The sequence below is a fragment of the Furipterus horrens genome, unplaced genomic scaffold, assembly GCF_987537825.1.
Source record: "Furipterus horrens unplaced genomic scaffold, mFurHor1.1.pri manual_scaffold_15, whole genome shotgun sequence".
NCBI classification, from domain to species: Eukaryota; Metazoa; Chordata; class Mammalia; order Chiroptera; family Furipteridae; genus Furipterus; species Furipterus horrens.
The window spans coordinates 5,474,812-5,497,922 of NW_028327185.1; the positions used below are offsets into that span (position 1 = coordinate 5,474,812).

General features: G+C 43.9%; 1 protein-coding gene across 1 annotated transcript in view; it reads right to left on the reverse strand.

The window, feature by feature from the left end:
• USH2A (usherin) overlaps positions 1 to 23,111 on the reverse strand; it is a 462,824-nt gene that overhangs the window by 66,580 nt on the left and 373,133 nt on the right. The window contains exons 56-60 of the mRNA XM_090263490.1: positions 22,834 to 23,017; positions 21,819 to 21,976; positions 11,707 to 11,865; positions 10,135 to 10,297; positions 2,138 to 2,492 (exon numbers count right to left, since the gene is read on the reverse strand). Coding sequence (XP_090119616.1) covers positions 2,138 to 2,492; positions 10,135 to 10,297; positions 11,707 to 11,865; positions 21,819 to 21,976; positions 22,834 to 23,017 — 1,019 coding nt within the window. The remainder of the gene's footprint in view (positions 1 to 2,137; positions 2,493 to 10,134; positions 10,298 to 11,706; positions 11,866 to 21,818; positions 21,977 to 22,833; positions 23,018 to 23,111) is intronic.

Here is a 23,111-nt window from a genome sequence, read left to right on the forward strand (position 1 = left end):
GAAAGAATAAGGAGCGCCAGGAAAAGGCACTCAGAGAAAGATTTAAAAGGGATTCCTCAAACCAGGAGCAGTGGTAATTCTGAAGCCAAGAAACTTAACCCGAAATGCCCAGCAGTAATAATCTGCATGGAGACTCCCTTCCTCACCACCCCGCTGCCCCCGCCCCACCTCTGCTCTTCCCAAGGACCAGTCTCGTGGGGGAGTTCATAAACACACTGGAGTGTAGAATTGGGAATTGACATATTGAACACAGGACTCAGTGACTATTTGCCAAATCGGATTGCGTTGTCAATAATCCGCTCCGACCCTGAAGACCCATCGCACTAACAGAAAAGTCGTGCTGTTGTGAACAGGAAGAGGCGGACGTAAGTTAGTGGGGGATCTGACCAGGATAAAAGGAACATGCTTCTCTGAGGGCAAGGAAGCAGAAGGAAGTGGTGGAAACTCCTTCTTTAGATACTTTCTAACAAACATGTTCTCTTGGGGACGTATAACACACATGGATGGAACGCAAAAACAATAACGTTTCTGATTACCTCTTTTCAAGATGCCTGTAAGGCCCTCCTGCCATGGAAACTGACCCAGTGACCGGAACGCTTGAAGACTGACCCTCCTGGTCTGTGGAAGATGCCCTCGATTGCTTACAAATTTTGGTCAAATGGGACATTTCCTGATAAGCCTAATGAAGTCTTCCCTTAGCATTTTCAGGGCCAAAGATCCAGATTTGGGGGGACTACTTTGAACACACACACACACACACACACACACACACACACACACTCAAACATAGTATGCCAAAATATCACTGTTTATTCCTGACTCTGGCTCTTCTCTTTGGGCTGTATGGATTAACCTTCAGAAAGATGGAGAAGTGTCACAACCTGACTGGGCTGTGTGAACAGAAACTGCATTGGGGGGAGCGGGGGGCTGTAGACAGAGGTCCCCGGGAAGCTTAAAGCTCCAGGCCACAGGCCTTCCTCTTTTTTAGGAAAATTTTTAGTCTAATAAAAATAGAACCTAGCAGGTTGAAAAAAAAAAGGATAAAGTTCATCAGGTTCATTAAGTCTTGGGCTATGAAATGAAACCGGCTGAAAGGGGGTGACTTAGAGACTTGTTCGCAAGGGGATTCCAGCAAAACTGTTTGGGGGAGTCAGGGTTTAGGCCCATCCCCCTGAAACACAGATTTTACATATTTTACAAGGTCAGAGGTTTAATCATGCCATTGCTGGTGCCTTCAATAAAATGCATTTAAACTAAGTTGTCTCACTCAGAAAGCTCTTGTCAGGTGTTTATACCTTGGATTTCAGTTCTTACCCTCAGGGTAAAAATTAGAACGTGAATCCCAAGAGTGTGGGGAGCAGTGATACATTTCCCCGTGGGTCACACACCTAGATGTAAGAACACTGCTTCTAATGAATGAAGGATTTAGAAGCTGTAACATGGACGACCCTGACATATAGATAATTAAGTGTCATATAAATAGTCAAGTACTGACTCTGAAATAAAGGTTTTAAAAACAGTATGCCTTCATTCACATGCTGCTTATTTTTTAGTCATGTGGGGAAATTAAACATAAGGACAGTGACGAAACATGAAATGTTTACACATCTAGATAGACATATCTGGAAATTTAATTTTCTTCCTCGAAGAGCCAATCATACCACATATGTATATGTATTGAAAGATATCTATTTCTATACCTAAGTGATACTGTTTCATTCACATAACCCCTCTATCTATGTATACCAATATGCCTATGTAGATATACTGTATAGATGTAAATATGTGATATAATTGGCTGTTTAAGAATATTAAATTTCTGTCTCGTTTTATCTGACCTCGCCCGCACGAGGTGTAGAGAAACGCCTTTGGTGTTCCCGTTTCATGGATTTAGAAATCAGGTGAAGAGAGGTCTGCGTATTTGCTTGAGGTAATACAGATGAGTTGTGGTCTGCAAACTGGTTTCCAGTATCCCGTCCACTCAGTCCAGCATCTCATTCCCATGACCACACTTTCTTTTCACATGCGAAAGACTTTCATGTGCCTAACCACTAAGTGAACAGTGACAAGTGGGTACAAAATGAACCTCAGCCTGCTGACCCGATGACCGACGTCTGTCACTTTTCTCAGAACTCACCGTTACTGTGAAGGCCGGCACGGCGGGGCTGTCCAACGTTGGGTCATCTGGGCGCTCTCGGTAGACCACGCGGTACCGGGAGATAACGCCGTTGGGGGAGCCTGGCTTCGTCCAGTTCAGCACAACCGAGTGAGCACCAGTGGCTTGAGCCCAGGGCGCTGGCAGATCTTGGGGTGGGGCTTCCAGCGTCCGTGCCGATGACCACAGACTCCCCACCGAGCCCCTGGAGTTACGGGCGCTGACCTGATACTCGTAGAGTGTGAAAGGCCTCAGAGCGCGGGCAGCATCGGTAAATTCGAGGGCGCCTTCCGACCACACAAACACCAGGGCCTCCTCTTCCACACCAGCAGGACGTCTGGAAGGAAACCAAGAAGAGCATCAGGGACAGCTGTGCACTTCCGGGCGCGCAGACCCGGCGAGAGATGGCTTCTTAGAAGACTTGGTGAGCAGCTCCACCGCCCAACGGTCTTCCTGGTGTCACGATGAAGACCAGACGGAAGAGCACACGAAAGGCCTGATCAAAGGTCACTTTAAAAATGTGGCATGTATTTGTATAGTTATAATTCTAATTATATACACACTCCATATATGTGGCTAATCTTACAAAGCGAAACATCACCCATAATCGCATTTTCTTGCATTAACTTCCAGACATTCTTTTTTAAAAAAAACTACAATGCAATACATTAAAAATTAAAAATATTAAAAAATTAAAACCTACAGAAGCACTTTTTCTGTCTTCTGTCAGTCTTTGTCTGTCTATGTGTGTGCGTGTGCACATGCGGTTATTTTGGGGTTTTCCTTTTTGCACCAGCCGGACCCACATCGTACATATAATTAGCAGAGGCCGGTGTTATTGGGAGTCCTGTCCCTTTGACGGTGGATGGACTGCAGGACGGGTCCCCATCGTTGAAGTCTCCCTGTATCAATACCTTATGCCGATCGCTCCTAAACTGACTCTGGGCTTGGCCGTGTGACTCGCTGGCCAGGGGGGCATCTGCAGACATGACGAGGGTGGAGACTTGCCAGTGTTTGCACAGTGAGGCTGACCACCTGCTCGTCCTGGAACGACGAGATCCCGTGGGGAAAAGCCCAGACTAGCACACTGGAGGAGGAGGGACCGTGAAGAGCAGTCCTCGTCCCCTTTCACCTGCCACAACGCTGGTTCCCATTTGCTTCCAGGATGTCTTAAAAGTATTTTAAAGTCACTTCCTGCATGTCACCTACTCCTCTTTATTGAATTTTCTCTTCCTGAATTAAACCATAGCCTTTCTAAGTAAGGGCCATCTATCTTCTTGTATTCATCAACAAACCTCTTAGAGAACACTTATTCCCCACTGGGCCTTGTACCAAGAGCAGGGATGTACAAAGATGAACTCCTTGTCCAGTGGAGCTCATGGGGAGACAACTAGGGAAAAATGCAAGTTAATGAAACTATCATGATCCGTCATATGATAAGAAGTTACTTGGAAGATCTTTAAAGGGAAAAAATCAAAATTCCTTTCAGATGTCCCCACCACAGCCTCGTAAAATGCAGAGTAGGCGCAAAAGAATTCTTTCGACTGCCTGAGAAGGGGAAAGTTTCGTTCCATTTTTAGGTTTATTGGTACCCAAACCAGAGCCCACGCGTGCTCTCTTGGTCCTCAGCACAGAGAGCGTTAAACATCTAAGTGAGAGCGATGGAACTTCCAGGCATCGGGGCGGCCCCAAGGGTCTGATGGTTCACTTGTGACAGTTCTTTGCTCCCCCAGATGTAATGTCACAACGCAGACCTGGCCAGAAGGGGACGCTCCTGAGGACGTGTGGTTGGTTTACTTCTGAATCCCCAGCTTCTGAGCCCAATAAGTGTTCCATAATTTTTTTTCAGATGAATGGCTTATAATCTCACGGCTTTTCTGCATCTCTGCCTCATCCCTATCAGCTCTTCCTCCTATCCGGGGAGTATTCTAGGTTGGGAAGGAATGTACCCTGGAGATGATCCTTCCCTTCCTCAGCCTCCTCTCACCGAGGAGAGTCTGATGAATAAATCAGTATTTCCAGGCCGTTAGGGGCATTTAATTAACACACTCTTCATATACCGACATGTTCACATACTGCCATATACCAGATTAACCATCAAAACAGAAAGGGTGATTAAGACAAAGCAAATGACAGTACCTTTCACAAAAACGGAGGCTATTTAAAATCACGGGCTTTGGGGATTTGGTGATCCTCATGCTGAAACATCACCATGACCTAAGTAGGAACAATGACAAGCTTCACGCTGCAGGCACCAGAGCCTTCCGAGATGCCTCTCAGTGACCTGCGATTACCGTTCTGCAACCACGCTTATTTTCCTTGCTGCCACATGCCGGTCAGAGTCTGCCCTCAGTGTAGGTGTGCAGGGTTTGGCCTTTGTACTTTTGGCAGATACCAGGCGCCGGATGAGTCACTGGGAGGGATCCCTTCTAATGAGGACCACACGCTCACAGCCAGCATTTCTTCTCATTGTGCTTTTTCAAAGATGCTTGCTAGGAACTTAACACAGCAAACTACCGCAGGAACTCTTACGGGGAAAGAACATTTTCCATTGTCTGACTTCAACCTTCCCATGACAATTCAATTCATTTTCTATTAAACTCACAGGCATTAATTCCCACATGGAGGGGTAGTCATGGTTGTCATAAAACTGGTGTTGTTAAAAAATTGCCTAACAGTGTGGATTTTAAAAGTCTGTGCTCTGGTTGGTGTGGTTCAGTTGGTTGGAACATTGTCCTATAAACTGAAAAGTCGTGGGTTTGATTCCCAATCAGGACACATGCCCAGGCGGCTGCCTCTGTCCCTGGTCGGGGAGCGTGGCGAGAGGCAGCCGATCGATGTTTCTCTCTCATGCTGATGTTCCTCTCCTTTTCTCTCTCCCTCTCTTCCCCTCTCTCTAAAACCAATAAGCGTGTTCTTGGGTGAGGACTTAAACAAAGTGAAAAACCCTATATTAGGTAAGAGATTGAGCATTATGGTCGCTTCAGTTTTTATTCTCCAGTACAATGAAAGGATGCAGCCTGGTTAAGGATCTCCTATCACTACTGAATACTTATTAAGTTAATATGGCGAGGTAAATATTTCATCTGTGGGGTTGAAAAACAGAATATCTTTATGTCTGAATAAACTCTGAACAGAAGAGGTGGAGTGACCACCAATTATTCCTAATTTATTTAAGATTTAGGCTTCAACAAGTCTTTCAACTGGAAGTGTTTCCTCTTGAACAGTGTATGTCAAGGGAAATCCCATTTTAAGACCCCTCTGAAAAGCCAGTGGTTGTTCTGTGCTGAAGCTCACTTTGGAGATCCCCCAAGAATACGCTTTTCCATCTACAGTTGATTTCCTCTTGCTCAACACTAACAAGAAAACAAAAGCAAGTATTAAAACTAAGCACCATTTATTTGGAAAGGTACTCAGGCTTATTCTGTCTTACTGTAGAATAACCTTTTAAAGGGCTCTCCCCCATTTCCTGTCTGCAGCGCTCCCTGCTTATCTTCAAATGCAATGAAGATAACATCTAATAACCCAATGCAGTTCCCATAACAGTTTAAGATTATGAAACTGCCACCATCACCTCAAGAAGAATATTAAAAATACTCCCCATTTAAGTAAATAGCCAGAAACAGCTGTGGTCAGAGGAGACCGTTCGTAGGCTCTGGTCCTGTGACTTAATTAAATGACCTTGGGCACACTCACCTGCGCTTCCCAGTGTCTGTCACTTTGGAAACGGGACTTACAAACTTAGAGTGTATACTCTCTTAGAATTTCTGTAAGAATTACATCAAGTAATGCACCTGAAACCCACTGGGTGAATGTTCCAGAGCAGAACTTAGAAAGGCGTTTTCAGCAGCGGTGTAAAGGCTGGATTCAACAGCAGCTGCCGCACAAGTCCCCTCAGCAGGCCACGTGGGGACAGATGTGGCCGCTGAGCCAGGCTGACGGTAGAGGAAAGGGAACCGCAGGAGACCCACACAATGCTTTGTGAAGCCTGAAGCAGGCAGCACCGTGGGGTGAGTGGATGCTCTGGTGTCGGGGGAAGAGACTTCAAAGATCTCCCCCCAGATTTAAAGACAGAACCCTGTTTTAACTGTAGCGATTGGCAGGCCTCCCTCGGAGACCCTGTGGGTTTGGTTCCCGACCTCGGAAGTCAGGCAGGCAGCACCACAGAGTGGGCCACACAGAGGTGCTGGCTTCCCGGGGCGCCTCTGTAATGGGGACACTCCTGTGTGCCCGGAGAGCAGTGTTTCCTACCCGAGCCGCTAAAGAGTGTGGGCAACTCTGTAGGTAGAAGCTGGACTTCACATGTGGATTGTTCCCATTCACAGGGTTATGGATGCAAGCTGAAGGGCAGATACTGAAGAGCTTTTACATAAACCCAACACACTATTAAGATAAAGCAAGTGCCCAAGATGGCCCTGTCTCTACCCTATCAGCAAACAGGTTGCAAAACACCAACATAAATGTCGTCCCAGTTACAGGAAATCTCTTCTTGGAACTCACATGTAATTAACAACGGAGCCTACGTAAAATACAGCACTCCCTGTTCTCTGGGGTTTCGCTGCCCACGGTGGCAGTTACCTGCAGTCACACGAGGCCAAGGGTGGTCCTAAAATATTAGATGGAAAATTCCAGAAATAAACAATTCCTAGTTTTAAAGCACGTGCTGCCCTGAGCAGTGTGATGAAGTCTTGTGCTGCGTGGCCCTGAAGCGCTCTGGATGTGAATCATCCTTCGTCCAGAGCATCCACCCCAGGCCGGGAGTCACTCTGTCGCCTCCTAGGTTGTCCGCTTGGCTGCGGGGATCCCTGCGCGTATGTGCAAGTCTCCCTTATTTTACTTACTGACGACCCCAAAGTGCAAGCGTGGTGATGCGGACAAGTCACGGAGCCGAAGAGAAGCCACGAGGCGCTTCCCTCACGTGAAACAGGGACGGGCAGTGCAGTCAGGTGTTTCACGGGGGAGACTGAGAGAGACCACAGTCATGTAACTGTTACCACAGTATTTTGTGCCGAATTTATAAATCAACCTTTTCCATAGATATGCATGTATAGGAAAAATTACTAATTATAGGGTTTGGGACTATTTGTGGTTTCAGACATCCGCTGGGGGTCTTGTAAACACCCCTCCCTCTTGGATAAGGGGTGTGGCTACTCTATCAAAATATCAGGTAAACTAAACAGAAGCAATCGCATTAATAGTCTTATCTATACTAGGTTATTGTGTTTTTTTTTTTTAAGTCATAAACATCCTGTCTCTTTATTGGGACAGATAATTTTTAATAGGGTGATATTATTCATAACAAAAGGGAACTGCTGAGGAGAAATCATTTGGGGGTGGGCACTCCAGAGAACAGAGCGACAATCCTTTTCAAAATGGGATTGGCAAACTGGCTTGCCGCAATTTAATAAAAATATCTGCATAGTCTTAACCCCGTCTTTGGTCTGAGCTAAGTGTGCTTCCTTTGGTGGTGAACGAGGAAAGACATGGCAAAGGATGGAGCAGAAATTACATGCCATCGTCGACCCAGAAATACTGCGGGCTGTGGCCATAACTATGTACAGAGCTCCACGGAGTCCCGGGATGAAAAAGAACTCCGTGTCTACATTCTATGTCTGTCCTTACAAATTCCTAATTTTTTTTTTTTTTGCAGCTATCTAAGAAAAATTTGATATTGTTGTTGTCTAAGCACATTTAAACTTCAGCCGAAATAACCGCAGAGTGATTCATGCCTATGGAGGTGAATATAATGATTGTATCTGGAGCCCCAGCGCGCCATTTTCATTTCACTTTAAATAAAAAACAAAATGTATCTGTGTCAGTCAGTGCCCTTCTCCTGTACTCGGAGGTATCAAACAGGCCACAATTATGATTGCGAAGTGATTGTGTCACATTGGAGGAAGGTTTATTGCTTTTGAGTCCGCGAGGCAGTCACACATTCTGTTTCATATGACTCTTTATATCATTGTTTGGCTGTGACTGGAATAATCAAATGCCATCAAATGCTGTCAAATTCAATTTACAGTATTTTTCATGGAGGCGGCCTCTCTGCATTATAGTTCCTGTTTTCCCCTCAATGGCTGCTGTGGAGCCGTCGCCGTAATCATGAGCTTTATTTACAAAACCAACAGAGTGAAGCCGCGTCCTGGTTTATAACAGATACTTTATTTCCCCCGATTCAGAACGGGAATTGGATGTGGTCTTCTCGTGTAATCAGCATTAAGTAGACGAGAGAAAACGATTCCAAGAGGACGGGGGTTTGAGAGCCCGCACGCATGTGCTCAGCGTGGCAGGTAAAACCCCACCAGCCGACTTCACACGTGCGTGGGGACCGGCATCAGCAGTAGTCTCCAAATCTAGGTTTGCTGGGAAGAAACCTGGCTTCCCCTGTCTTGGCCTGGCCACCTGCATGACCAAAAACGCAGTAGTCTTTTTCCTTTCCTAATTCTGCCGCACACCTTTAGCTCATCCCTGAAGACTCATCTCAGCCGAAGGGCTGAGCATCTGACGCTGCGGAGGAACATGAACGCAGTCCCCCGACGCGCCCAGGGCGCTGGACCACGCAAGGCAAGGTGTAACTCCCCCGAAATGCGCTTACAGAGGACGCGGATGCGGGGGTGAGGATCGCAGGAAAAACGGGTTGTGCTCTGATGCCTGATGTAAAAACACTGCTTTGGGGATGGGGTTTTCAATCTGCAAATGGTTTACGTCTGCTGTCTTGGTCTCACGTCCTTCTGTGTGTCTTGGGGAGCGCTGCGGGGGGCGTGGCTGGGCCCCCTCCCCAATTCCTACGTGCAAGCCTGACCCGCAAAGGGATGGTGTTAGGAGCTGGAGCCTTTGTGGGGGGATTGGGTCATAAGAGCGGACGCGTCACGGTGGGACCCTGCCGAGCTCCCTATAGCTGCCACCGGCTCAGGCCACAGTGAAAGGACCACGTCTGATAAACCAGAAGTGGGCGCTCATCAGACACCGAGCGTGTCAGCGCCTTGAACTTGGATTCCCCAGAACGCGGAGAAAATTTAAATGTGTGCTGTTTATAAGCCACCCAGTTGATGGTATTTTGGGTGTAGCAGCCTGAACCAAGTAAGACAGGAGAGGAAGCTCACAGCTGACAGACGCTTTGCCCCACTGACTGTTTCTGTTTCACTTTCTTCCACAGCCTCTGTCCCAGGTCTGTCTGTCTGTCTGTCTCTCATTCTCTTTCTCTTCTTCTTCCCCCCTCCCCTCTCTGTACTGCCGCTCCTCCTCAACCTCATTATTTAGTTAAAGAAAATATGAACTCAAAGCTCAGTCCACAGGGATCAGGCGAAGACATAATCAAGGAGCGCAATGACCCTTCAACCCCAAAGGCCTCTAGTCTCTGTCTCTCTGTCTCTCGGGCTCTCCCACATCCCTCCTCTCCTTATTCTCCCTCCTTTCTCTCTTTCCCTCTCTTCTTCAGTTTAGGTGGATGCACTGACTCAGTTCTGCACATCATGGTGAAAAGAAGTTACATTAACACTGTCCGCCAGCCCGTTTGGAGGCTCAGCAGAGGGGCTGCAGAGTGGAGCCACACTTTCTGCAGATGAAAAGCTCGGGCTTGCGAGGCTGAGAAACAGCCTTTTCAACATGCACATCAGAGGTGACGGGAGTACTGGAAGTCTTGTCCCAGGCCTGGCTCCTCCTCTGGAATGACCCCGTTCCCTGGGCCAGGGAGCCTCTAGAGGATGCACCAGGACCTCACCAAAGGGAAGGCGGGTGTGGCTCAGAGGCCCTGTCTTTCAAACAGCGCTCAAGGAAAAAGGGAACATGGCGGTGGGGGCTTTTATCCCTGGGTAACATATATACATTTCCAGGCCCAATTTTAGGCCCTAGCTGGTGCTCCCAAAATCATACATTCCTCATCCACTCCCTTATGGAAATGGAAAACAGATTGGATTCTACAATTTTGGAATAGTCTACATTCTTCAGTAGTTAAAAATCATAGTAACAGTCAATGTTACCTGTGGATAAAGTAGTTGATGATGACTCCGTTGGGTTTTTTAGGTGGTTTCCACGTAATCTCTATGCAAGCTGATCCCAGGGCCTTCAGAACAGGGGGACTTAGATCCATTGGGGCTGCTTCAGATGTTTTGACAAACATCTTACTGCTAACTCCACAACTTCCTTGAAAAAAAAAATCAAGACCTTTAGTAATTTATGAAGCAGAGAAAAGATTGACATGTGCACATGGAATGGTAAAGATATAATGTAAATTATTTTATCTGAATGTGTCTATACAACATGTTTCTACATATAACTTAGACTCATACTGTACATGTCTACAGAATTTGGAAAGTTAAATAGAGAATCGTTTTTGGGGAAATCTATTAATCAAGCAAATCTTTATATGGGCATAGATAATAAAGCCTATGCTTGTCTGAACTGAGATTTCTCTAGTTTGTGGTCATTGTAGCAGCAAAGTGATAATGTGCTTGAATTTCTTAAGTGTGTGACATACACAGCTTATGTGCCGCTAATCTTTTTTTTAGCCAACAATTTAAAATAACGACGGTCTCTCAACACACAGGAATTAAACAATTAACTTGGACATTGGGTCTGCAGAGCATAGTTTTAGGGACCCAGAGAAACAGAAGTTGATTTTACATGTAAATCAAGAGGACATTAAAGTTATTTCCATGTTGATTTGCTGAAGACGGGATCAGGGACACCAGTCCCCTTCAGACTCAAAGGCCTTGGTCTGGTTTGTAGAGAGAAGTGGGCAAATGAGTCACAGCTTTGGAACGAAGCGAACAAAACACTGACCCCTGGTCCTAACCAAGTCTACGGCCAACTAGTCTTCACTTAAATAGAGATGCTCCTAAGGACGTGCAACACAGGAGTTCCAACAACATCTTGAATATAAGATTGGTAAGTTTCTTTGATCTGAGATGAAGTAATGTTGTACACTGCTAGGAGTCACGTATTTTCTTCTCTTAGCAAACTGGGTGTTACAGAATACATAACATTTGAAGGGATGAAGGGCACTGAGAGATGCTCTCTCTGAAGGCCACTCAGATGGTTGATGATTTCATGGACCACAAAATTCAAGGTGACAGTTTATGCACATGAGATGGGGTCACAGAAGTACTTTAAAATATCTATGATTCATCTGAGTGTAACTCAACTTCTAATTAATGCCCCCACCTTCCCAATAGCCCCTCCTGAATAAAATTTAAAAATTCATAGAACCAAGGTGACTACATTTTCTATGAAATTTTTGTAATACCCAATTTGTTCTACATTACCAGTGATTCCTTTGCAATCTAGGTGTTTTCCTTTTAAAGGGCCTTATGAAACAAGACTTTGCAAAACCACTATTTTAATATATTTAAATATTCATGATTTAATGTTCAGAAATGCATAATGCTTCACTCGATACCAGGCTCTGACTTTTCTGGGTAAATAGTTCAGTACAAATAGGAAATGAAATGTTCGTCTTTGTAGTTGAATTGGGAATATATTCCTTCTTCTTTTTCTTTTTCTTTAAATAAAATACTTTAGAAAAGGCCAGAACAAGTGTCTGAAAGACTCACCATTCTGACACGCTTGCACCCTTATCTCATACTGTGTGAACGGGGCCAAGTTTCCCAGCAGCGCGGACTGATGCTGACCCGCAGGGAAGGAGAGAGGAGCCTCGCTTCCAGCATTCAGTAAGACACTGAACTCCACAGGCATCTCGGGGATAAGGATCCCTTTAGAGAGAGAGAGAGAGCCAGAACGTGTATATGCTATACAGAGTGGTCAACAAATGCTTGTCTCAAGAGCAACAAATGGTCCAACTTTTATGACATAAAGGTGCATTACTTAATAGAGCAATCAATCACGACATGAAACAAACTAAATAATATTAGAATGCATATTCCGAGAGTAAGAAATGGGCATTGCCCATTAAAAATATTAAGTATGATAGTTCTTTTCCAACATATACTCTGCAGGCAGATACAACCAAAGGCCTGTTTCCCCTCTTAAAAAATACAACGCAATTAGAAATGGTGTCATATTTTTTTCCTAGGCTTGCTTACTCTTAAAATACATAAAAAAAAACCCCACCAGTTTTGCTTGTGGCAATAATTTCCCTGTAGGCAAGATGGATGGATCCAGTCTGACATAGATTCTTGATATAACAGTCCATAAAGTATCCAAATCCTAGTCTACCTAGTGGGCTCCCAGAACATTAATTACCGAGTCAGGACAGAGCACTCTGTCAGCCACCCTCATGGATCTAAATACGCAGGAAATTTGGGCTCGAAACTGTCATTTTTCACAATGCTTCTGAAAGAAAGTCTTGTCATTGGCACCCCTTCACAATCCATTCATATAATTAAATGCCTGTAAATTTTATCTGGTCATGAACAACAGACACACTGGTCCAAGGAGAGGATTGGGTCTTGAATGAAGAATATAATAAGGTTTCCCACTAGTTTCCTCATTGGCCTGATGCACATAACATTTGTGGGTTTAATTATCTACCTTTGTAGCACTGAAGTTTAGCTTTGCTATAGAAACAATGACATTTACAGCACAGGACAGGGGAGAACGCAATGTGGCTCTGCTTTCCGTAGATGTAGCCCTAGTATAGAAAGGGCAGAAGACTAGTACCAACCAGAGATGCTAGCGGACTTGGGTGAGACAGATGAAAATGAGGAATCTCTGAAGGAAATACTGATCACAGGCAGAAGGGCGCATCAGGTGTTTCCTTTGGAAAAGGGCTAGGTGAGCATTTTTATATTAAAGGTAGGGCCTGCTAGTTAACCTTTCTGTTGCCTTGGTTCCAACAGCTTCAATTACCGTTATTCTATCATTCCTAAATTCTCATTTCCACCTTTATATTTCCAACTTGTATTTTAAATCGCATACTTCATAAAGACCTCAATCGCAACAGGTTCAAAACAGAATGACTCTATTTTCTACTCCTAAACCTGTTCTTCTAGAGCTTCCTCCTACACCACTGGCCACAGAGTAAGACCCTTCAAGTAAGACTTGCGGAGTTTACCGTGTTTCTTCTCCCTCAAACTCAAGTGGCATCTAAAGTTGACCAACAATTTCTTCAAGAAATATGAGCTTTATCGTCGGCAGCCGTCCGTCTCGAGAGACGATGGTGTAGCTTCTTAAGTGTCTATCTGCACCGCCGAGAATGGCTGTGCAGTCCGACTCGGGAGTGACACGGTATCTGTCTCCTCCCGTGTTGAATCGACATCTTGCGATGACGCTGGAGTGTCCTCTCTAGTGAAGCTGAAGCTACAGAGCCTGGGCAGGGTGATATGGAGGGTCTGCTGTTGCCCATGCAGCAGACCCCCCCCTCTCTTCGCAGCTGAAGGGTCCAAGGGAAAGACGGAGTCAGTACAGCTTGGCTTCAGGTGCGCCGCAGGAGTTGCCGGTGTTGACTACAACGTCAAACCGCCTTAGGGACTCCGGCTCCGGATTTTCTGTCGGGGTTTACTCCCTTAGCCTTTCCCCTGAAGAGGTATGCCGCAAGGCAGCGGAGGTTTTTTGGAGTCAGAGTTTTCCTTCTCTGATGTGCCCTGACTGGAAGATCGAACCAGCGACACTTAGCTCGCAGGCCGACGCTCAATCCACTGAGCCAAACCAGCCAGGGAATAATTTGAGCTTTATATACAATCAATAACAAGGAGACTTTGCAGGTGCTAACATGATATAACCTATTTTTTTTTTTTTTTTTTTTTTTAGGAAGATAATCCTGCTGGCAGGCAAACGTCGGACTGAAAACGACATGAGACAGGAGGCAAGGGAAACAGTTTGAAGTCTTTGTATGGTTTCAGCAGCAACACAGAGGAGAAGAGACATTTCCCTGCATTCCTGGTTTACGCAAGGCTGCGTGTATTATCTCATTTAATATCACGAAGAGGCCAGCTTCACGAGTCAGGGGCATCTTCCATTTCTTACCCAATGTAGTTTTAATGCCTAGACTGTAGCACAGATCCACAGGTGAACAAATGTTGGTTGGTTGAATAAATGTTTGTTCTGTCTTCTCCGTTCCTAGAGTGGATCTTATAAGAAAAGTTTGACAAACACACCTTTGAAAAATCTGCCAACTAGACAAGGTGTGGAATGGAGCCAGATGGAACACATCCCTCCTCAGCGCTCAGCTGTCCCTGGTAATGACCTCAGCTCTGTGAACGCCAGCGTGGTCATGGGCACAATGAGGGGACCAATAGCCACCACATAAAGAGCTGTGCTGATTACATTAGAAAACACGTGCAAAGCAGTTTACTATATCCCTGCAGCCCAGAACGTGCTTAACAAATGAGAGCCACTGCCACGGAACCAAATTAATGGAACAAAAGGAAATAGAACCCACAACTGTGACCATGTTTGCATGTGCCAAACCGTTCTGAACCCAACTTTTATATAGAAGCTGCTATTCCAATTCCAACTAAATGTGACCTCCGTTGAAGTAAACGTCTCTGTAAGAGTGTTTTATTATCTAGTTTTATTTTGGGTGTGGACGAGGGCATGGCCAAGTTCCCCTCCTCGGAAGACACTCCACTTTTTGTTCTCAGCAGCAATTTCGAGTGGTCTTCCCCCTGATGAGTCTGAGGCTGCACTGGATTGTATGTCTTCATCCGGCACCTACTGGTCTGCTTCCAGAAAGTTCTCTGCTTAAAAAGACAGGACTCCTGGTGGGGCCAGGGACCAAAAGGGCACTCCACCACTTTTCAAACACAGACATAAACCTGACCTGGGTTTAAACTTGGCCGGCCAAAGCACGGACTGGGAAAATACCTTTTTCCCATCTTGGTTAAGCGAAAATAAATGTCCTTTACGTACACCTATGAGGTGCTGACACAGAAATTGCTCTCGGAAGCTGCGAACGTGTCAACCACTGACATGCGTTTAGGAAAGAGGGCCCTCTCCCCCGCCCGCATTGGCAGGCCTGTGACATGAAAGTGCCCGTGTCCCTGCCGACCCTGAGCCATCTGCAGCGCGTCTGAACCGCCCTCGCCCCCTGGTACCCCGACAACACGAAATGAAACGGGCATATTTGCTAAAGCCATCCGGGGAGGCCCGCGCCTCGGCCAGCTCCCGCGTTCATACACTGATGTCAGGCCCGGAGCGGCCGTGGAAGCCCAGGTGAGCCAATTTACCCTAAGTGCCAATGGCAGTTGTGTTATTTGGTGTCAGAAGTACCGGGCGCACAGTGACAAGCTGCCGTAACACATTTTCTCGCTCGCTAAAGAACAAGGATTTCGGCGGTTAATATTCCTCGCCAGGCTCCTTTTCATAATTTACAACAACTAGATGCTGATAGGTTATTTAACATTTATGAAGTTAAGATGTAATCAGAAAATCCCTGATTATCTTTACAAATAAAAAAGTTAAATTATTCCACCACCCCCCCCCCCGTGGTTTCATTTCACAGCAGGTGCATACTTTACCACGGGACAGTCAATCAACCCTGTTTTTAAATCTTTTTTTCAGGAGCTGGAGCAGGAACAATTCTAGGAGGAAAATTATTAATTCGGTGTGATAGTCTCCTTCACTTCAAAATGCTGGCTGCGCTTAACATAATGCTTTTAACAAATCAGCCTAAACGCTCCTTTATGTAGGTAGGAATATTTTGGGTATGTCCTTCTGGAGGCGTGGTAGTGAAACAGAACTCTCTAGAACACACAGCCATACACAGCTGGTATCAGTTATCATTTTACGCACTCTGCCATATTAGATGGCAGGCCTTTGGACAGAGGGACAACGTCTTCTTCTTCTTTATGGCTCTCTCGGTGTCCAGCGTCATGCCTGCCCTCTAGGTGGGCTCGGCAAACATTTCCATATTAGTTAAAATGAATACATGACTTAATCTAGCTGAGGGCAAATGCGCTGCACCCCACAAAGTGTAAAGCTCTAAATACAATGATCCTACTGGGATACTGGATGGACTACCTTTTAATTACTCTGCCCTCATCCCTGTTTGTTCCTGTCTACAGCAAGGTTCTTAAGCTTTGCATCTGTATCATAGCATCCGTATCACTGTTTCCACAGAAAAGAGTGAGAAAGTATAGCACAGTGGCTTTGACCACAGAACTTGGGGGCAGGCTCACTGGGCTTTGGCTCTGACATCTGTGAGAAGCACCCAAGAGAAACGAGCTTATAACAAGTGCCTTGAGTTTTCTCGTTGGCAACACTGGGAAACCAGAGGCCGCCCTACAGTGTGCATTGGGCATTCACTGAGACATGGGCTCATCTCTCAGAAAAACGCCCACTACACATGAGAACTCAATAAAGGGAGGTCGACTTCTCAAACGCTGAAAGACAAGTCAACAGAAGCAAATGCCAGCACGCGGGACTACATCACACCAAAATGCTTCTGCACAGCACAGGAAACCATCGACAAAATAAACAGACAGACCACAAAATGGGAGAAAATACGGGAAAACCACAGGGGGTTCAATATTAAAATATATAAGAAATGCATATAATTCAATAGCAAAAAACCCCAAATAATCCAACTAAATAAATGGACAAAGAACCTGAATAGACTCCCACCCCTCCCCCCAAAAAACAGACATGTAAAGGCAAAGGTGCGTTCAGTTATAAGACAAATAAGGTCCAAGAATCTAATGCATAACGTGATGATATAGTTCATAACACTTCATTCTAGAATTGGAATTTGCTAAGAGAGAAGAACTTAAGTGTTCTAATTAAAAAATGCCACTAAAGCACACATCAGTGGCATGAGTTTGCCACTTTTCTGAACCCCCCTGCTTGTCACCTGGTCACGGCCTGTGTAACAAAAGTGAACTAATCGCCAATGGTGAGCCATCTCGATTCATGCAATGTGCATTCTTAGAACTTTTAATGACCATTTTGACCTTACGCAGACAGTGTCTGATCTCAGACATGGCATCCGATGAGCTGACTGAAACCCAAGTCTCCTATAGACCGCCCACGCTGTGGTTAGCTACCGTTTAATCCAAACTTGATTAATAAAACACATTTCTACTCCTAAGCAGTATGCATAGAAATTTCTCAGTAGAAGAATTGTTGCCAATTCTCTTCTTTAATGGACTCAGAGATAAAGGTGGGAGGAAAGGCACCGGCATTCCAATACCGTGCATCAAGCCTAAATAACTCCCCACCTTCAGTGAGAAAAAGTGCGTGTGGAAGGCAGGGACGCTGTTAATTAGAACGTGATTAAGGACTAGAATAGTTCAAAATAGAGTCACCACCTTGATAAATGAGAAAGGCACATTATTACATTTAGAGGTTAAATAATTTTGAACGTTTAGGTTCTCAAACAGCAGTAAGATCCTTCCCTGTTATTCGGAGTAAACCTATTTATGTTCCATGAGCACTGGCTTCCACATCTGCTATCATGTTGCACTCACTAAGGTAACATGTATGTTTGGTCTCTTTCACATCAGTGTGTAAGTCCTGCCCCCAGGTTCAGAGCTGGTAAAAGTGAGCAGACATGTTTAGGAATAAATTAGGCCAGCTATAGATTTGAATGGTAATGTCCAGCACGTATCCTGTGCCCGCTATGTACATGTTTCACCATGCTACCTCACTGACTTCGCATGACAGCAATGCCAAGTAGGCATTTAACATCCCATTCACAGATCAGAACCCTAGAATTCAGAACCTGTGGGCAGCTTGTCCAAGGCTGCAAAGAAACTGAATGGTGGAGGGATTCCATATAGAAACTGATAGTACCTTTTCTGAGACAGGGGAAACAATTATGCATTTATAAGAGGCAATTTTTGGAAAAATGTGTGTGTTCTGTCTGTCTTTTAAAAAGGAACATATGCATGTGTGTGTGTGTGTCTGTGAGTGCATGCACACACATGTGTTATAGGGTTGAGTTAGTGTGGAATGAGGGGTGAGCTTCTCTAGAAAATCAAGTGTTTGAATGATTTTAAATGGCAGAAAACTCAAAGTTTATTTATATTTGCCTGAATGATTCAATTTAGAAGCATAGCATTTTGTTTTTTTCCCATCAATTAAGTCAACATTTTATAAGACGGTGTTTGCAAATCATTTGATTTGAAAGTACAAGCTATGTACACATGAGTTGAAATCTTGATTTTCCAGCAGTTGGAGTATTTTGTTAATGTTACTATGACAGTTATCAAGTAATAACAGGGCAAAGTGAACCAGAATTTACCTTGAAGGCCAGAGGATGTCTACCATGCTTTAAAATAGTTGGAATAACCTCTTTGTTTTTTGGAGATATTTGGGAACTGACTCTTTCCCTCTTCCACCTAAGTGAAATCGTCCTGCACCTGTCTCTGTATGTGACCTTGAACATATTATATCACTTCTTCATGATTCAAATTCCTTATCTTAATGTGGTGACAGTAATATTATTTGTCTTCCAGGGTTTGCATACGAATGAACTGAGGTAAAGCAAGAAAAGTATTGATCAAAGTGTTTGGCACAAAGTAGGAATTTAATAAATGAAATATATAAGCAAGTAATATTAATGCATATAGATGAGATTTGCCACCAATATCATGATTGCTCTTCCCCTGAATAGTCTCACTTATTCCCTGGCCCTTTCCCCCTTTACTACTAATATTTCTAAACATGCAGCAAGGCTTCGTTTACAGACAGCACTGAAATGATAATTTGTAACCGAAATGCCCACCTACCTGCCTAGCTATTTTTCTGTAGCTAAGCAACCACATAGACTTTGTTCTCTGAGCAGTTTATCTGAGTATGGCCACTCTGTCCACACTGACCACAAAAGACATGTCAAAAAAGAAGTCAATTTTACCCCTATTTTGTTTCTGGACCTTCAAGGGAAACTGGTTTGATGTATGTTTTTAGACACTGTAACTGACCCCTTCTGGTTGATATGCGTGAGTCATGGTCCCCAAACCTGGGGGCCTTTCCAAAGTGTCTAGATGCCTTGATTCCATCCCAGGAGATTCTTACTCAGTAAGCTTGGGGTTGAGACTCTGGCTTTACACAGGTTTCCCAGGAGATTCTGATGGTATAGGAGTTTCGAAACTGCAGCTATAGGTGGTTTTACACACTTTCCAGCTCTGCCTGTGAGGCCACCATTTGTAAAGGCAGGGGACTAGGATTGAACACCTAGAAAGCTCTTGATTACGAGCAAATAAACGACCTCCGGTTATGACACATTTGTTTTCTTACTGTTTAAAATACGTATTTGTGACAATTCAGGGACAGGAAAATATTTTTATTATCTAAATCAAAACACAGCATGAGGTGTTTCCAATAGAATCGACTGTAGATTATAAACGAGTCAAAATCACCTGCCTGTTTACTGAGTTCAAAATCCTTGTAGGCACCAGGAAAAAAAGGGTAATTTAAGATTTTAATCTTTCCATATATTACAGGGTTTCTGTAATGGATTTTGTGCATCTGAAACTAAAAGATTGACAGGTCTGGGTATTATAGATTTCTTAACCCTTGGTGATATGGTCAGAGTTCGTGTGTACAGCTCTTTTACAACATCCCTGGGATGGATGAGAATGAGCAATTTCTGCAAAGCTTGAGGCAGACACGAGTTAAGATTCCATTAAAGGAGCGAAAGTTGTGTTTCATGTCACAATGATCCTCTTCTAAATGAAAGCATTTTTCCTTGAACACAAATACAGGATGTTGCACTCAAACAAAAAATGACAAAATGCTGGGAAATAGGAAAGGAGTCTTGAAAACTGACTAACCCAGCATTGCAGGAGGCAGTTTTTTCATTATGAAAATGGGGGCCTTGGGACCCAGCAAATGTTGGCGCGAATACATTTAAAAAATGAGTAATTAAAGGCAAAAATAATTAACTGAAAAGAGCCACCACTGTCCATAGATATTACAAACCAGATATTACCAATTATATAAATTACCTCATTAAATCCTTGTAACAGCTCTGCATGAAGGTACTATCATCTTATCTGTTTTACAGACGGAGAGAACAGAGAGACAACACGGCTTGACTGAAGTCGGCTAATAGGCGGCATTCCTGGAACACGAATCCTGGTGTTCTCACTCACCCTACTTTGGTTGTCGTAAAGGGGTGTTCTAATCCACACTAAGTATGATGTCTTCAGATCAGCAATGGCCACGTATGCGTGGGACAAGGTTAAAACGACAGGTAATGTGGTGAGCACTGAACTTCCTGGTCACTTCAATCTTTGGGTCTGGTTGGTAGAAGACCCTGGTCTGCGTTTGAGAAACCTCCAGTCCATTGCGTGACTCTGGGGTCAGACGCCCCATTCTGCCCCATGTGACTTGTGGCACGAAAACGTCACAGCATGGTTACAATGCCAGGGAGTAACATGCTAAAAGGCCGCAAGACAGCAACGCTATTCTGTGAAAGTAGAAATCAGTCCCACAAAGGTGTGTGTATGTGTTTCCCACAGCAGATGTGCATTTCCCTCCTTGAACTTAAGACCAGAACTTAAGGATATCTTCACTCCTCAAACGTAGACAAGGATTACCATAGTGTAAGACACATGCTGGGATGACTGATTATTCCTTTTTGCTTGCTTTAATTTTACTATGTTACATATTTATTTTAAAATGAAGGTGAATGAAATCATTTCTATTTAATATCTTAGCAGAACTTACAGTTTTCTTTGCTTATAAAGCTCTTAGATTTTTCTCTTGTGAATCTGACCAAAAAAAAAAAAAAAAAAACCAACCAAAAAACCCTTTGGTCTTTGATCTTAAGATTATGACATGATAGGATGTTGGTTCATGAGAATTTAAGTTTTTTAAAAAAATTAAGCCTTTATATTATCTTTATAACTATACTACCTGTGCTGACTGAGATAACTGTTCAATTCACTGAAAATATATCTTTGTTAATTGTTTTATGGAACGGATCCAATTATGGCCAAAATGCTGTAAACCAATTTTTTTTTCAGCTCCACGTTGAATTATGGCTAAGCTTATTCTGATGGAGACAATAGATGTTTGTTTTAATTTTGTCTCAATTTTATCTTATGGCTAGATATTAAAAATAAAATCACATTATCTCCATCAGTTGTAAATTTTACTAAAACAAAACCTCCATGTGTCCTTTACATTAAAAGACAGAGCAAGTAGGTTTCACTCCAATCCTCACTCCACAGTATTAGTACAATTAGAATTGCATTATTGTCTGAGGATGATGCGTCCATGAAAATATAATAGTGCACTAAACCACAAAAGCATCCCACTGGTGACCGAGTGGCTGAATGCAGGCTGTGCAGCTGAGAGAGACTAGATTCAGCTGCCGTATCTGATCACAACCCAAGGTGTCTGGGCAAGGTAGGCTGCAGTCTTTCTGAATTCCTCACTCACTGCTGTAACAGAGAAGGAATTGTAAATGTCCAGTCTACGGAGTCCGTAGAAATGCATGTTTGAGGTAATACAGATCTATATGACTTACCTTGGATAGATATGAACAAGAAGGTATTTTCAGGCTCTGGTGCTGGAAAGAATTTCTTTGATGTAATGATATATGCCTGTGTATCTATATATCTTTATCTATATGTATGTATGTATACATACTTATGCATGCATACCTGCAAAAGTTTGGTTTGCATTATTTGCTTATATTTTCCAGGAAACAGATTACTTCCTTCAGATTTACCTAATTCACATATCCAATATTTATTTCCAACTAATTTCCTCTAAAATATTTTAAACACACACACTCACACACACTTTACTTCTTTACCTGGTGGAGTCCAAGCTACGAATATGGAGTAAGGCCCCATTACTGTGATATTATGTGGAGGCTGGATTTCTTCTGGTGTGAGCAGAGGTGTTCGTACAAGGTACTCGTCACTAAAACTACTGCCACCTCCAGTGGTGGCCTTCAACTTGTAAATGTATCTATACAGGAAAAAGGAAAGAACTGTGCTCAGCCAATGCACAAGAGAGCGGAGCAATGATGCTCAGTCCTCAACTTGTGACAACGTTCAATGTCTTGGCTCCCTGTTCCCAGTCCCCAGACCGTCACTATTTCTGTCCCTCCCCAATACATATTCACGGCTCTTCAAGATTTCAGGGCAGCCTTAGAGTGCGCTGGTGCATTGTGGAGGATTCAAATTAATCTTCCCATTTTTAAATGGGTTAGAGTTCAGGGAAATATGTTTAGAGGAAGATGTTCCTAAATTGATCTGCTCTTCTCTACAATAAAACTAAATTGATCTTTATTCTCTGCAGTAAAACATCTGTTGATCTAAAATATATTTTGTCTCTGCTGAGAAATGAATGGGAGTGAATTGCAAATAGCTGGCACTTTTTTCACTGAAACGATTCCTGTCTGTATATAGCGCAGCGAGCAGAGCAGACATTACACCGGAAGGAGAGGTAGTGGATGGAAACCACAAGTCTTCCAATTTCTTTTAATGCTACTTTAGGAATGCATGTTCTTGAAGATATGATCATTTTTTTAAGTCCCATACTTTGTGAATTTTATATAGCTAAAAATTCTCACATTTTCGTGTCACTAGAAAACCATTTGTTTACATTTTTAAGGAATTCCATGTATTCTGAAGATGAAGGTCATGAGTCAGCACTTGGGTCACTGATACCTGAAATGGATTCAGTGACCTCGTCAGCTCCTCAACGGCTAATGAATGAGGACATTAACTAATAAATATCGTTTCGGTGGGAGATAGACTTTTTCAACCCTGAAAAATGTAAACATCTACCTGGGTGATTGGCAAAGCCTGCCTTCAGTTTACCTGCTATTGGGTTCCAGGTGTTTGTGCGTGAAATGCCGCTCCTCGCCACCTCCCTGGAAGACCCAGTTTCCGTTACAGCTCAGCTGGTACTGAGAAACGAGGCCATGGGGCTTCTCTGGAGGACTCCAGTGTAATTCCACGGCTGTAGAACTGATGATAATGTGCCGCGGCTTCACCCACACTCCTGGCAAAAAGAACGCAACGGGGTCTCAGCGTCAGGATAAAATACACACCTTATCAGATGCACGGCACCACCTCACACGCTCTGATACTTCTAG